This window comes from Bufo gargarizans, chromosome 1 (assembly GCF_014858855.1).
Source record: "Bufo gargarizans isolate SCDJY-AF-19 chromosome 1, ASM1485885v1, whole genome shotgun sequence".
In the NCBI taxonomy this organism is placed as follows: domain Eukaryota; kingdom Metazoa; phylum Chordata; class Amphibia; order Anura; family Bufonidae; genus Bufo; species Bufo gargarizans.
This window is the reverse complement of record NC_058080.1, coordinates 301,613,459-301,630,130: the sequence shown is the minus strand read 5'-3', so window position 1 is coordinate 301,630,130 and position 16,672 is coordinate 301,613,459. Positions and strand designations below refer to the sequence as shown.

At 43.5% G+C, this 16,672-nt stretch overlaps 1 protein-coding gene across 1 annotated transcript in view; it reads right to left on the bottom strand.

The window, feature by feature from the left end:
* Positions 1–16,672, bottom strand: part of CFAP299 (cilia and flagella associated protein 299) — a 521,421-nt gene that overhangs the window by 477,833 nt on the left and 26,916 nt on the right. The window contains exon 2 of the mRNA XM_044279374.1: positions 6,302–6,432. Within this exon, the coding sequence (XP_044135309.1) occupies positions 6,302–6,432 (131 nt within the window). The remainder of the gene's footprint in view (positions 1–6,301; positions 6,433–16,672) is intronic.

Below are 16,672 nucleotides of genomic sequence, written 5' to 3'. Positions count from 1 at the left end.
CACTAGTGATTGTCTGGCAGCTGTCTCTAACATAATGCCTCCTCTGTATCTTAAACTGAACCTCTCAAAGCCTGAATGTCTTGTCTTTCCCCATCTACCAACCTAAACTTGATATAAAAATTTTGGTCTACGGTACTATCATAACTCCTGGGTAGCACACCCGCTGTCTTGGGGTCATGTTTGACTCGGATCTTTCCTTTGCTGCCCATATCCAATCTCTTGTCATCTGCATCTCTAGAACATCTCCAGAATCCGCCCTTTTTTACGATGGAAATGGCCAAAACTCTTGTTGTTCCCTTGATTCATTCTTGTCTTGACTACTGTAATTCATTAGTAATTAATTAGTCTCCCTCTCACTAAACTCTCCACCCTTCAGTCTGTCCTAAATGCTGCAGCCAGCCTCATCTATCTATCCACCCACTATACTGATGCTACTAGTCTGTGTCAGTCACTTCACTGGTTGTCAATCCACCCCAGAATACAATTCAAACTTCTTGAAGTTAACTTCACCCACAAAGCTCTCCACAGTGCTGTACCTCCATACATCTCCTCCCTCATTTCAATCTACCACCCTACTCATGTTCTCCGTTCTGCCACGGATCTAAGATTAAAATCCTCCATAATTCGTACCTCTCACTCCTGTCTTCAAGACTTTTCTCGAGCTGCACCTACTTTCTGGAATGCTCTGCTGCAAAATATCAGGTCAATTCCCAACTTCTCTACCTTCAAATATACCTTAAAAATACACCTTTTCAGGCAGGCATATCATGCTTCGTAAACTGACTCTCCTTCCAGTAAGCCCCTTCCACCCTCCCAACTTTTCAGACCTGAACTGGATCTTCTGGCAGTCCTCCACCCAAAGCACTAGCACACGCAGATCAGCTTACACCACTCCTTTCAGTACAAAGACGGCTGGACTACTTAATATAACAATCAACTACATTTTGTGTCACCCCCACTTTCTCATAGATTGTAAGCTCTTGCGAGCAGGGCCCTCACTACTAGTGTTTCAGTTGTATATTAGCCGGTAACTTTATGATGTCTTTTGTTTTGTGCATAAACCCTCTAAATTGTAAAGAACTGCGGAATATGGTGGCGATATATATAAATTCTCTTGGACCAGCGGAACAGAACCACACAACATGGTCTAAGCCCGCCGGAAGCTGAAAGGCGACAGTAAAGCAGGTAGAGGAGGAGTATCCTGGTGGCCATGCCTCCTGTCCTCCCTCTGCTCCTGGCTGTGCTGGATGAGTAGGTGTTAAGAAGGTAAGTACCGTTTATTGTTTTATTTGATAACATTCCTGTTTTTCAGCAACATTTTTGGGGTCTCAGGAAACCTCCTTAAAATGCTAATGGGACATGTATGCCCAATATGTTTATGTCATTTGAAGTGCAAAAAAAACATCTGTTTAGGTTGTGTTTATGCGCAACGCTTAGTTTTATTTTTTTTTGCAGAATTTTAATAGCTTTTTTTAGGTCAATAAGGGCTGTAACCAGATGTTAATCAAAAGGTTAAATAAACTACACTACACAAAGTATTTTGGTTTGTGGTACTTTTGACATTTTTTTTTTTTTTTTTAACGCAGCATGCGCTCGGTATTGTGCTTTGGAGTTTGTAATTTGTTGTTAATAAGTACATTTAGCACTAAAGGGCTTAAATTGCCAGGAAAAAATGCATGTGCTAAACATTTCAAAGTAAAAAGGCACAAAAACAATCGTAAACAGTACTATGTAAAATGATATGCATGACGTTTTTTACAACCATTTAAAAATGCTGCAATAATAGTTTGTAATGAAGCCTTAATGGTCATATTTTATTTTAGAAATGTATTTTGGATTGTTCTTATAGAAGTTTTCAATCCTAAATGCCAGTGCAATTGATAACAGAAGTAACAGAAACAAGGGGGGGGGGGGGGGGGGGGGATTTATCATGAGGAGGATATTTGAAGTCAGTTTTGCCTGAGTCTTCGTTGGAATAGTTTATACCACATTTAACAAATGTTGCATGTTGATTGATAAATTTGTCTCATCCTTAGACCTAAGACTTTTGTCTAGAAAAGCTACTCCAGTTTAGAGATGGCCAGTTCGCAGTGTTCGCCAGCGAACACATGCGATTTGCCATCTTAACTGACAAGTCCGGCGAGGCACAGGTAAGTCCTTACCTGTGCCTGTGCGCAAGTCGTCTGAAATGAAATGCGGTCTCCGGGAGCAGGCAGTTCCGAGAACAGCCTCCGGGCGAACTGGCCATCACTGCTCCAGTTTTTCTACTCCACCCTCTTACTGGAGAAAGATTGTGACTTTTTTTAAAAAGCTTCAGTTATAAATCTGGAGTGAAACTCATTAAGATAGTCAACCAAGCACACTTTCCCACTCATATTTCAAAACTGGAGTAAATGTAAAAATGAAAAAAGTTTCAACATTTTCGCACAAGTGAGCCCCAAAAGTTGCAAATGTCTAAATATGAGACTTTTTGAAGCAACAATTCTGGAATGAAGGCATGATAAATCAGGGCCTGTATCTTGTAAAAGTTCATAAAGAATACAGGTTTTTGAGCACACTGCTCACATCTGTTTACATTTGAGAGCACTAAAATGTTGCTCTACTTTATATAAAAAGCTCCAAAATAGCACAAGGTTAGATGTAAAGAAGTGGATTTGCAAGGCAGCACTAGGTTTACAAAACATTTTTGCCTTATGTTTAGCAAGTACATAGGGAAAGCTCTAATAGCCTACAGATGAAGGATACTACTGCACGGGATCTGTCAACAGCCTCCAATAAATGTTGAGAAGCTTTTGTGACATCACTGTCCATATTAGGACAGCAATCATGGGAGCTTCCCCAGATGACATTACAAGAGGGAAATGTTGAGGGCTATGCATGGACTAGGGAAAAGGTCAAAGACCAATATAATTAATGGAAGAGGTGGGATAGGCCCAGAGACCAGCATTCCCATACACACCAAGCAAGCCCCAACACAGGACACTGGAATTCCTCCAAACTCTCCTCTGGATTGAGGGCAGCCCCAGATCTGAAGGAAGAAGCTTGTGCTTGACTAGAGCTATTAGATCTGAGCAGGCTCACAGCATCTACCAGCCTCAAAGCCCTGTATTATTAATAGCTTGTGGACACCCACCCCCAAGGGGTCAGTATGCAAAATAAGAGATGGACCCCAAATGCATCACGTACTGTCTCAGCACTTAAAGCCTGATTGGCTCCACTGCTGCAGCCACTGCTTTGAGGAACTAAGAAAGTGAAGCTTCTAACTGTCCATACATGGACAGATGCTGTCACAGGACTACTGACTGCTTAGCTCCTGTTATAATTGTATATATATGGGCCATAATATCACTGAAGCTTTAGGAAGAGAGAAAATGCTGCATGGGCAATGGATCCCACTGAAAGCCGATTCAAATGTTGCAGTCTTTTCATGGAGATATATTCTAAGGTCCCTCCCAATAAATACAATGCATTTTGAAAGTATTCATGCCTTTTCACTTTTTTCCCATTTTGTTATGATGTTAAAAAAAAAAGTTTTATTCCATTTTCCTGTTATCGTACCCCATAATAAGAAAGTGAAAACAATTTTAGAAATGTTTGCAAACTTACTACAACATTCAGTTGATTGGACATGATTTGGAAAGATACACCCCTATCTATATAAGGTCTCACAGCTGACAATGCATATCAGAGCAAAAACAAAGCCATTAGGAGGAATGACCTGCCTGTAGAGGCCAGAGACATGATTGTGTGAAGGCACAGATCTGGATAAGGGTACAGAGTTCAGAAGAGTTCAGTAGACTGCTTAATTCTTAATTGGAAAAAGCTTGGAACAACCTACAGCTGGCCACCCCACCAAACTAAGTAAAAGGACCTTGGTAAGGCCTGTTTCACACTTATATTGTGTTTTTGGGGTTTTGAGATCCGGCAGAGGATCCTAAAACTGGAATTAAACGGATCCATGCCTTTTAATACATCCAGATGCATCTGTCATTGTGAGTCAATGGGCGCTGGATTAATTTTTTTTCGCTAACGCAAAACTGGATCTGGCACCATTGACTTACATTGATTTTCATGTCGAATCTGCTTGGCTCCGTTTTGCAGACCGGGCACAATACTGCAGCTTGTGCAACAAAACGAACTGGAATGCATCCTGATTAGTTTTGTCCCCAATAACAATGTATGGGGATAAAACTGATCCGTTTTGGCCTGGTTTTGAGATCCTCCACCGGTTCTCAAAACTGGAAAGCCAGAACGCAAGTGTGAAACAGGCCTAAGAGAAGACTCTTCCTACAGCTGGCCACCCCATCAAACTAAGTCATTGGGAAAAAAAAGGGCCTTGGTAAGGGAGGTGACCAAAACCCCAATTGTGACTCTGGATCAGCTCCAAAGATCCAGTGTGCTATTTGGAGAAACCTCCAGAAGGTCAACCATAACTACAGCACTCCACCAATCCTGGCTTTATGCAAAGATTTCTAACATTCTGTATTCATTTTGTCATTATGCCGTATTGAGTGCAGAATGATGGGGAACAATCTTAACTTTTTTTATTTTAGCACAATGTCACAAGACAACAAAATGTGAAAAAAGTAAAAGGGTCTGAAGACATGGGCAAAAAAAAAAAAAAAGATGTGGATCCAAACTAATTGAAGTAGAACTGTATATGTCATTTTAGAATAGATCTCAAGGAGGAAAAAACTGTATTTCTAATCTGTCTTAAAAGAAATGTGGAAAATACCAGCCATACATAAAATAATTACTGCATAGTCTTATTTAACACTTGAATTTTACCCCTGTATAAACTATAAGGAAGCTTGAATAACGTGGCAGTGGTCAGCATTCTTGCTTTGTAGCACTGTACTCCTGGGCAAACATTAGTGTTGAGGGAATTGAAGATAATGAAGTGGACTTCGATCCAAATTTCAGGAACAATTCGATTTGTCACAAATCCGACTTTCCTCGCGGTTCGTAATAACAAATAGTTTTTTCCTGAAATGGCAGTAAAAAAAAAAAATAATACATACTCACCTCATCCATTTGTTCGCAGAGAGGCCATCTTGGTTTGAGAAAACCTTACAAATCTCTTGCTTGCTGCCGTGTGATGCCACCACGTTATCATGATGGCCTGGTGCGGTGACATCATCAGTAATGAGAAATCGAAACAGTGCAGCTGCATGGGGACGAGCGATCGCATCCTCAAGCTCCTTAACAACCTTCAATCTATCCTCAACTCTTTTGCCCAACAAATCCACCCATTTATTCTTTTGGCTCTATGTTGAGCCAGTCCTGTATTATTCCTGCTAGAAGTTTACAAATAAATTGCTAGCAGTCTGCAGTAAAGGTACTGCTGGGTGTTACCAGTAGTGGGTGTACTGGTCTCATTTGTGTCTATTTCTGTCCAATCAGTGCTGCTGTTGTCAGACTGTGCAGGGACACAACCCCAATTGGTAACACCTATCTGTACCTTTACTGCGAGCTGCTGGTAATTCATTCATAAATTTCTAGGAGAAATATTGAGCCATAAGAACAGATGCTTCAGAACTGTTATTACATGGGGAATGCAAGTAGTTACTACAACAGACATGTCTGGAGAGGTGACAGTTCCTCTTTAAGTAATAAAGATGAAATGAACAGACACATGCGTTTGGTCAGGAAGAATATCCTTTGTAGTTCTGCCTACTGTAAGCAATGCTTCTTGGCATTCATGGTTTATCTATTCCAGTCTCTTACTTGGTTTCCTGAAGCCTGAAGACACAGTAAAACGGATCTGACAAAGAACAAATGAGACTCGTGGAAAGAAAGAGAACATGCTGCCACAGAAGACTAAATAATAACTATGTTGTTCCTGTCAAGATTGGTACTTGTGTTCCAATGATCAAACAGAAGAGAGGAAACTACTGGAGAAATCTTAATTTTACTGTCACTAACAAAACACTTGGGACATTCTGGGCAATGATTATTCTTGATCTGTTCCAGTACTTCCCTTGTTTCTGCATACGTTTTTAGAAATGATGTACTGTCCCTGTGCTTTCATTATGGTCTGTCGGTTGTGCGCACATATTTTTATGTTTATCCTCTTTTCATAAATTAGTAGCTTACAGTCAAATGTGGTTGCACAGCAGAAACCTTCCAGCTTGCTCACCCTAACTGATCTGTAAAGCACATGTGTCTTGGTACAATATCAGACCTGTAACTAGTGTCCTTGATGCTGAGGGGAAGCACATGCCAATACAAATGTTTTTAATCATACAGAGGAGATCCAAAGAATGTGGTCCACTTGTTACCAGACACAGATGGGACTTACTTTTGTTGAGTTCTCTGGGAGAGCCTGGAAGCCTCTGCAGCAGCTTTTCTTGCCTCAAACTCTTCTCTTTTTAGTACCTCACCACTTCCCCTGTAGCCCAGCTCCACCAGCTGACGGGCTAGTTCTTCATCCTAGAGAAACAATAAACACTAGATGCTTTAGTGAAATACAGATGTCTTCATTTATGTGACCTTATACATAGGCAAACTGACAGAACTCTAACTATCACACTTTTGACATCATACTTTCATGTCAAGTCCTCAGTCCTAGAGCTTGACCTGAACAAAGGGACACTGGTGGATAAACAGCCTGAACTGTAGAAGTTCATTACTAGAGATGAGCGAATCGAAGTTGATGAAGTAAAATTTGATCCGAATTTCAGGAAAAAGTTGATTCGCACCGAAGCCGAATTTCCTTGCGCTTCGTGGTAATGAATCAAATTTTTTCGTCTAATGGCTGCTGCACGTGTTAGGACATAGAGCAAAGAACTCTGGGAACGAGGGATCACCAACAATGCCATGCATGCAGCCAATCAGCAGCCAGCCAGTCCCTGTGATGTCACAGCCCGATAAATAGCCTCAGCCTTCAACCATTTTCCAGTGTGCTTAGTGCAGGGAGAGACGTCAGCAGGTGCTATAAACAGTGCTAGGAAAGACTTCATTGTGCTAAAAAAAAAAAAAAAAAAAAAAAAAAAAAAAAAAAGGTTTACAAGTTCAGGAAAAGATTAGTCAAGGTGTAGGGAAAGGATAGGGAGGAATCATCTACACTGTAAAAGGTGAACAGGGTGCAATAGGAGAGTGTACAGCCTGGGTAATAGGAGCAATTCTATTATACCTTGCTGCACTACTTGGGGATCCAAATTGGTGTTACACTGCTGCTTTTAGGTTGTTTGCACTACATGATACATTAGTAATTCCATCAAACCTTGCTTGTGATTGGGGTGCAAGTTCTGTCTTATGTGAAAGAATAAAGCATTGTTTTTTAACCCCTTAAGGGGGGCAAATCTGACCAGTGTCACTTTAAGTGCTGATAACTTTAAAACACTTTGACTTATCCAGGCTATTCTGAGATTGTTTTTTCGTCACATATTGTACTTCATGACACTGGTAAAATGAAGTCAAATTTTTTTATTTTTTTGCATAATAAAATACCTAATTTACCCAAAATTTGGAAAAATTAGCAAATTTCAAAGTTTCAGTTTCTCTACTTCTGTAATACATAGTAATACCCCCCAAAATTTGGATGACTTAACATTCCCTATATGTCTACTTCATGTTTGAATTATTTTGGGAATGATATTTTATTTTTTGGGGATGTTACAAGGCTTAGAAGTTTAGAAGCAAATCTTGAAATTTTTCTGAAATTTACAAAAAAACAATTTTTAGGAACCACTACAGGTCTGAAGTCACTTTGCGAGGCTTACATAATAGAAACCGCCCAAAAATGACCCCATTCTATAAACTACACCCCTCAAGGTATTCAAAACTGATTTTACAAACTTTGTTAACCCTTTAGGTGTTGCACAAGAGTTATTGGCAAATGGGGATGAAATTTTAGAATTATTTTTTTTGCCTAATTTTCCATTTTAACCCATTTTTTCCACTAACAAAGCAAGGGTTAACAGCCAAACAAGACTGTATCTTTATTGCCCCGACTCTGCCATTTACAGAAACACCCCATATGTGGCCGTAAACTACTGTACGGCCACACAGCGGGGCGTAGAGTGAAAGGTGCGCCGTATGGTTTTTGGAAGCCAGATTTTGCTGGACAGTTTTTTTGACACCATGTCCCATTTGAAGCCCCCCTGATGCACCCCTAGAGTAGAAACTCCATGAAAGTGACCCCATCTAAGAAACTACACCCCTCAAGGTATTCAAAACTGATTTTACAAACTTTGTTAACCCTTTAGGTGTTGCACAAGATTTAATGGAAAATAGAGATACAATTTCAAAATTTCACTTTTTTGGCAGATTTTCCATTTTAATATTTTTTTTCCAGTTACAAAGCAAGGGTTAACAGCCAAACAAAACTCATTATTTATGGCCCTGATTCTGTAGTTTACAGAAACACCCCATATGTGGTTGTAAACTGCTGTTCAGGCACACGGCAGGGCGCAGAAGGAAATGAATGCCATACGGTTTTTGGAAGGCAGATTTTGCTGGACTGGTTTTTTTGACACCATGTCCCATTTGAAGCCCCCCTGTTGCACCCCTAGAGTAGAAACCCCCCAAAAATGACCCCATTTTAGAAAGTACGGAATAGTGTGGCAGCTTTGTTGGTACTAGTTTAGGGTACATATGATTTTTGGTTGCTCTATATTACACTTTTTGTGCGGCAAGGTAACAAGAAATAGCTTTTTTGGCATGTTTTTTTTTTGTTATTTACAACATTCATCTGACAGGTTAGATCATGTGGTAATTTTATAGAGCAGGTTGTCACGGACTCGGCGATACCTAATATGTATACAATTTTTTTTATTTATGTAAGTTTTATACAATAACTTCATTTTTAAAACCCAAAAAATGTTTTAGTGTCTCCATAGTCTAAGAGCCATAGTTTTTTCAGTTTTTGGGCGATTATCTTGAGTAGGGTCTAATTTTTTGCGGGATGAGATGACGGTTTGATTGGCACTATTTTGGGGTGAATATGACTTTTTGATCGCTTGCTATTACACTTTTTGTGACGTAAGATGACAAAAAATTGCTTTTTTTTACACCGTTTTTATTTTTTACGATGGTCACCTGAGGGGTTAGGTCATGTGATATTTTTATAGAGCCGGTCGATACGGACGCGGCGATGCCTAATATGTATACTTTATTTTTATTTATGTAAGTTTTACACAATGATTTCATTTTTAAAACAAAAAAAAAATCATGTTTTAGTGTTTCCATAGTCTAAGAGCCATAGTTTTTTCAGTTTTGGGGCGATTATCTTGGGTAGGGTCTCATTTTTTGCGGGATGAGATGACGGTTTGATTGGTACTATTTTGGCGTACATGCGACTTTTTTGATCACTTTTATTACCTTTTTTGGGAAGTGAGGTGGGCAAAATTTTAATTTTCTCATAGTTTTTATTTTTTTATTTTTATGGCGTTCACCATGCGGGGAAAGTAATATGACCGTTTTATAGATCAGGTCGTTACGGACGCGGCGATACCTAATATGTGTAGTGTATTTTATTTTTAAAATTTTTATTTAGTGATAAATGTTTTTTTTTTATCTTAACTTTTTGAACTTTTTTTTACATTTTTTTTTACCCAGACCCACTTGGTTCTTGAAGATCCAGTGGGTCTGATGTCTGTATAATACAGTACAGAACCTATATAGGGTTCTGTACTGTCTTTTTACTTACACTGAACAGATCTATGCTTTTAGCATAGATCTGTTCAGTACCATGGACAGCAGGACGCCTGAGCAGGCGTCCTGTTGCCATGGCAACCTTCCCCGTCTGCCACAACTTCGCAGACGGGGAAGGGTAAGCACAGGGCTGAGGGGGGCTGTCGGGGGGCTCTCTCCCTCTCCATCGGGGGGTTGCAAAGGCACAGCAGCCCCCCGATGGAGAGGGAGGGAGCTCTCTGACCGATAACAGTTAACCTTTTCCATACAGCGGTCCGTACGGACTGCGGTATGGAAAGGGTTAAACGGCTGCGCAGATGTCAGCCGTTTATACCAGGGTGTCAGCAATGTGCTGGCACCCTGGTATAACCCACTAGAAGCCAACGAATTTTCAAGGGGAGGCGGGCGGGGGATCGCGATCCCGGCTGCCGCACTGCCCGCCTCCTGCAACGCCCCCACCGCCTGCGACCCCCCCCCCCCCCCGCACCACCCGCCGGCATAAAATCGTGCAGGGGTGCAGGGGGGGGGTGAAAAATCTATAATTTAGGCACTCAAAAGTTTCTGATCCCCGCGGTCAGGGACCGCGGGGATCAGAAACAGCAAAAAGCGCAGCAAACCGCAGGTCTGAATTGACCTGCGGTTTGCTGCGATCGCCAACACAGGGGGGGGGGGTCACATGACCCCCCCTGTCGTTGTGACAGGATGCCGGCTGAATGATTTCAGCCGGCATCCTGTTCAAATTAACCCCTGGGGTGCCGGAATCTGCATTTAAAGTTAGGACGTACCGGTACGCCCTGAGTCCTTAAGGACTCGGGAAACAGGGCGTACCGGTACGCCCTGCGTCCTTAAGGGGTTAAGGAAAAGGAGCTGGACGTTTTTTTGCTATTCCTGGATTGCTCACCTGGCTGCATCTAGACCAGTACAGTCCATGACTCCTTTAAAAACTGGAGGTGAGTGCTGCAGTAATAGTGATGAATAGTTTTTTTTGCATCTAATAGGAAAGATAAGTACGTCCTATTAGCCGTTCTGAGTTGATTTGATATTGTTTAACATTTTCTTTTATGTCATAATTGCCGTTCAGCGCTGAAGTTACATTGTACTACAGTCATTTACGGAGTGTATTAATAGGAAATATACGTACGTCCTGTTAGCCGTTAGCCATTGGAATTCCACCCTCCATATGTTGGACCGATTATGTGAAAAGAGAAAGGCTATAAACTATTTCTTGATGATACAGGTGGACAGAGGTACTCTCCTGCGTAACTTTGATGTTAGCCAGTGGCAGCTCAGGCGTGACACCTATCGTTTGCGCAGGCCCTTTGAGGAGGCCACATTATTTGTCAGTTGCCAGGACTACAGGATAAACAATGTCATTCCACTGATTCATGTCCTGGAACAGAATCTAAATCAAGCAACTACATCTCACAGCCATAAGAGTCCTGTGGAGGCTCAACTAGAGGAGGAGGAGGACATTCGAGAACAAGCAATGCATAGAGTAATGGCTGGTTTTTCTACATAGGTGACAGGAGGAGCTACAGGGCGATGAGGAAGACGAGGCAGATGACCCAAACACACTGTGGCAGTATGCAGTGGAGATGGAGGCAGGGAGTACCTCCGAGTCACTTGCGCAAATGGTCTGATGCATGCTCAGTTGCTTGTGTAGTGACAGCCGAATTGTCATTATTCTGCAGAGAGATGACTACTGGCTCTCCACCATGTTAGACCCTCGCAGCAACTTAAGTCTAGAGTCGCTGATGAGCAGTTTTCTTCACCCACCTACTGAAGAATAGTGATGAGCGGATTCACGAATTCTCGAAGTTGCGATATTCGCAATAAATATTCGTAATTTGAATATTCACGCTCAACACTACTGAAGAAACTACTCAACCAGCAGGTTGACTACTGGGCAGCCAAACTCGATTTGTGGCCGCAACTGGCCAAGTTTGCCCTGGACAAGCTTTCCTGCCCGGCGGACAGTGTGGTATCAGAGAGGGTGTTTAGTGTGGCGGGGGCCATAGTTCTGGATCATCCATGGTGCCACACCTAATGTCACGGAAGGCGAGGGAAGGAAAGTAAACCAAACACAACTAACAGGTAACAAAACAACAGGCTAGGCCTCACAGCTAAGGAACAGGGAAAGGTCACCACCTGACAATCCCTAAGCCTTTCCCTGACTGCTAACAACATGAACAAATCCCAAAGGTAGAAGTGTTCATGCACTGGAACCTATGCCCTGATGCAACTGACACAAAGCCTCAGCTAGGGAGCAGGCGATAAGACAACAGGTTCCTTGCACAAGATGAAGGAATCAGTGTCTTCCCAAGGCCTAGCCAGGAAATACAACAAAAGGGAAAAAAGGAGGACTTATCTCAAGATGGACTGGGAGCGGGAGATTCACCAAGCACCAGCAGAAAACTCCAGAAGAAATTATAAACCGCAAGGGCTATAGTCAGAGGCGAATATAAATAGCATCACTAACTAACTAATGAGCAGAACCTGTGAGGAGGTGGGATCCTGCCCAACGCCACAACAAAGCAATCTGGCTCACGTGCAGCAAGTCTGACAGATCTTCTCAGATCACTCATAGGGCAGGGCATGACAGTATTCCCCCTCTACGGGTGACCTCCGAGCACCCAGGACCAACTTATCCGGGTGTGCCCTGTGAAAGGCCTTCACAAGGCGACTAGCATTGACATCGGTAGCCGGAACCCACATTCTTTCCTCAGGACCATATCCCCTCCAATGCACAAGGTACTGGAGGGAGCCCCGAAAAACACGCTGAGCAGAACCTGTGAGGAGGTGGGATCCTGCCCAACACAACAACAAAGCAATCTGTCAGATAGGCTTACGTGCCACAAGTCTGACAGATCTTCTAAGACCACTCACAGGGCAGGGTATGACACCTAAACTTTGAGAAAAGAGACCTGTTTCTACTGGCTACAAGCTTCAGCTGCTATTCTGATAGTGCCACACGTCTGATGCCACACATGCTGCCAGGTGCTCCTACTGCCACCCACCATCTTAAGTTAGTACTGGTTTTGCCCCCCACCTTCCCACTCGGTCACTGGGCCACTCTGTGTTCTCCTCATGCTGCTACCAACTCAACACTATGTCACTGGGCCACTCTATGGTCTCCTCATGCTGCTGCCACCTCATTATGTCACTGGGCCACTCTGTGGTCTCCTCATGCTGCTGCCAGCTCACCTCTATCACTGTGCCACTCTGTGGTCTCTTCATGCTGCTGCCAGCTCACCACTTTGTTGTCTCCTCATGCTGCTGCCACATCACCACTCTGTGGTCTCCTCAGGCTGCTGCCACATCACCACTCTGTGGTCTCCTCAGGCTGCTGCCACATCACCACTATGTCACTGGGCCATTCAGTGGTCTCCCCATGCTGCTGCCACCTCACAACTCTATGGTCTCCTCATGCTGCTGCCACATCACCACTATGTCAATGGGACACTCTGTGGTCTCGTCATGCTACTGCCACCTCAATACTATGTCACTGTACCAGTCTGTGGTCTCCTCATGATGCTGCCAGCTCACCACTTTGTTGTCTCCTCATGCTGCTGCCACATCACCACTCTGTGGTCTCCTCATGCTGCTGCCACATCACCACTATGTCACTGGGCCATTCAGTGGTCTCCCCATGCTGCTGCCACCTCACAACTCTGTGGTCTTCTCATGCTGCTGCCACATCACCACTATGTCAATGGGACACTCTGTGGTCTCGTCATGCTACTGCCACCTCAACACTATGTCACTGTACCACTCTGTGGTCTCCAAATGCTACTACCACATCAGCACTCTGTGGTCTCCTCGAGTTGCTGCCACATCACCACTTTGTGGTCTCCTCATGCTGCTGCCACCTCACCAATATGTCACTGGGCCACTCTGTGGTCTCCTCATACTGATGCCAGCTCATCACTATGTCATTGGGCCACTCTGTGGTCTCGTCATGCTGCTGCCACCTCACCACTATGTCACTGTACCATTCTGTGGTCTCCACATGCTGCTACCACATCAGCACTCTGTGGTCTCCTCGAGTTGCTGCCACATCACCACTCTGTAGTCTCCTCATGCTGCTGCCACCTCACCAATATGTCACTAGGCCACTCTGTGGTCTCCTCATGCTGCTGCCACCTAGCCACTATGTCACTGGGTCACTCTGTGGTCTTGTCATGCTGCTACCACCTCACGACTATGTCACTGTGCCACTCTGTGGTCTCCTCATGCTGCTGCCACATCACCACTCTGTAGTCTCCTCATGCTGCTGCCACATCACCACTCTGTGGACTCCTCATGCTGATGCGACCTCAACACTCTGTCACTGGGACACTCTGTGGTCTCCTCATGCTGCTGCCTTTTCACCACTATGTAACTGGGCCACTCAGTGGTCTCGTCACGCTGCTGCCACATCACCGCTATGTCACTGGGCCACTCTGTGGTCTCCTCATGCTGCTGCCTCTTCACCACTATGTAACTGGGCCACTCAGTGGTCTCGTCACGCTGCTGCCACATCACCACTATGTCACTGGGCCACTCTGTGGTCTCCTCATGCTTCTGCCAGCTCAACACTCTGTCACTGGGACACTCTGTGGTTTCCTCATGCTGCTGCTGCCTCACCACTATGTCAGTGGGCCACTCTGTAGTCTCCTCATGTTGCTACAACATCACCACTGTTTGCTGCTGCCAGATCACCACTCTGTGTTCTCCTCATGCTACTGCCACCTCAACAATATGTCACTGGGCCACTCTGTGGTCTCCTCATACTGATGCCAGCTCACCACTTTGTCATTGGGTCACTCTGTGGTCTCGTCATGCTGCTGCCACCTCACGACTATGTCACTGTGCCACTCTGTGGTCTCCTCATGCTGCTGCCACATCACCACTCTGTGGTTTCCTTTTGCTGCTGCCACATCACCACTCTGTGGTCTCTTTATGCTGATGCCACATAACTACTCTGTGGTCTCCTCATGCTGCTGCCACCTCAACACTATGTCACTGGGCCACTCTGTGGTCTCATCAGGCTGCTGCAACCTCACCACTATATTACAGTGCCACTCTGTGGTCTCCTCATACTGATGCCAGCTCACCACAATGTCAATGGGCCACTCTGTGGTCTCCTCATGCTGCTGCCTCATCACCACAAATTCGATTCAGCCAGTTCGCCGAATTTTTTCAAAATATTTGGCTCAATACGAATTTATTTGCAGCTAATCGGTTAAAAAACAGCTATTTCCTGGCTGCAGAGAGCCTTAATAGTAACACGCGTAGGGAGTCTGCTATGGTAGTGAAATAATACTGTGAGTCAGTATAACATGCAGATGACAGGCGCTGCTCTTAGAATCACTGCACACTGCACTTATTTGGGCAGTCACAGGGCCAAAACTGACCAAATAACTAAAGTATGAACTCAGCCTTCAGGTCGATGTTAGCAGCAAGAAGAAGCGCACTCCTTTTAAACCCTTGTCAGCTGATTCCACAGATATCTACAGAACCTGTTCTATTAAACGCTTATACAAGTAGAGCCCCCCAACAGAGTGGAGAGGGTGTCAGCAGTAAGTTTGTGTTGACGTCACTGATTATTTTGCCCTTCCTCTGATCCTTCAGAACAATAACCCCTAAAAAACGGATCTTGTCTGCTGAGCATCTGCCATTACTCGGTACCATAACTGCCTAAATAAGTGAAGTGTGCAGTGATTTTAAGAGCGATGTCTGTCATCTGCATGTCATACTGACTCGCAGTATTGTTTCACTACCACAGCAGGCTCTCTGCAGCCAGAAAATAGCAGGTTTTTTTTTAACGAGATTTGGCACAAATAAATTCTGATTGAATCAAATCTTTTTTAAAAATTTGGCAAGGCGACGGAATTTTTGAGAAATTCGCTCATCTCTGTTTATTACCTTAGAATAGGCTACCTACAAATTGTTTATTGTTATTTAAAGAGGTTCTCCGGAAATGATTTAAAATGGCTGCCAGCAACCTGTCTTAGGCCTCATGCACACGACCATTGTTTTTGTCTGCATCTGAGCCACAGTTTTTGAGGCTCAGATGTGTACCCATTCACTTCAATGGGGCCGCAAAAGATGCAGACAGCACTCCATGTTCTGTTCGCATCCATTGCTCCGTTTCGTAGCCCCGCAAAAAAAATATAACATCTCCTATTCTTGTCCATTTTGCGGACAAGAATAGGCATTTCTACAATGGGCCGCACGTTCCGTAAATTGCGGAAGGCACAAGGGTGGCTTCCGTTTTTAGCGGATCCGCGGTTTATGGACCGCAAAAAATGGAACGATCGTGTGCATGAGGCCTAAGAATGTGAGCAGGACTGGTTACCTTCACTTGCAGAGCTGTCTAGGGGTTGAGGGGGAAGGGCCTCACTACACACTACACTTGGGTACTAGCATATACTAAATATTGGTGAGTTTTCCGGTCAGGCTGCTCAGCCATGATGGCATATCATAGGCAGAATCGCATCATTATCATCTATTGTATAATAGTGTTATGTTCAGTGAGGCCCCGCTCCCTCATACTCCTAAGCAGCTCTGCACATGGAAGCAACTAGTCCTCCTCACATTCTAGGACAGGTTCCTGGTGGCCATTTTAAATAATTCCCAGAGAATCCATTTAATGGTCTGATATACAGGGAGTGCAGAATTATTAGGCAAGTTGTATTTTTGAGGATTCATTTTATTATTGAACAACAACCATGTTCTCAATGAACCCAAAAAACTCATCAATATCAAAGCTGAATATTTTTGGAAGTAGTTTTTAGTTTGTTTTTAGTTTTAGCTATTTTAGGGGGATATCTGTGTGTGCAGGTGACTATTACTGTGCATAATTATTAGGCAACTTAACAAAAAACAAATATATACCCATTTCAATTATTTATTTTTACCAGTGAAACCAATATAACATCTCAACATTCACAAATATACATTTCTGACATTTAAAAACAAAACAAAAACAAATCAGTGACCAATATAGCCACCTTTCTTTGCAAGGACACTCAAAAGCCTGCCATCCATGGAT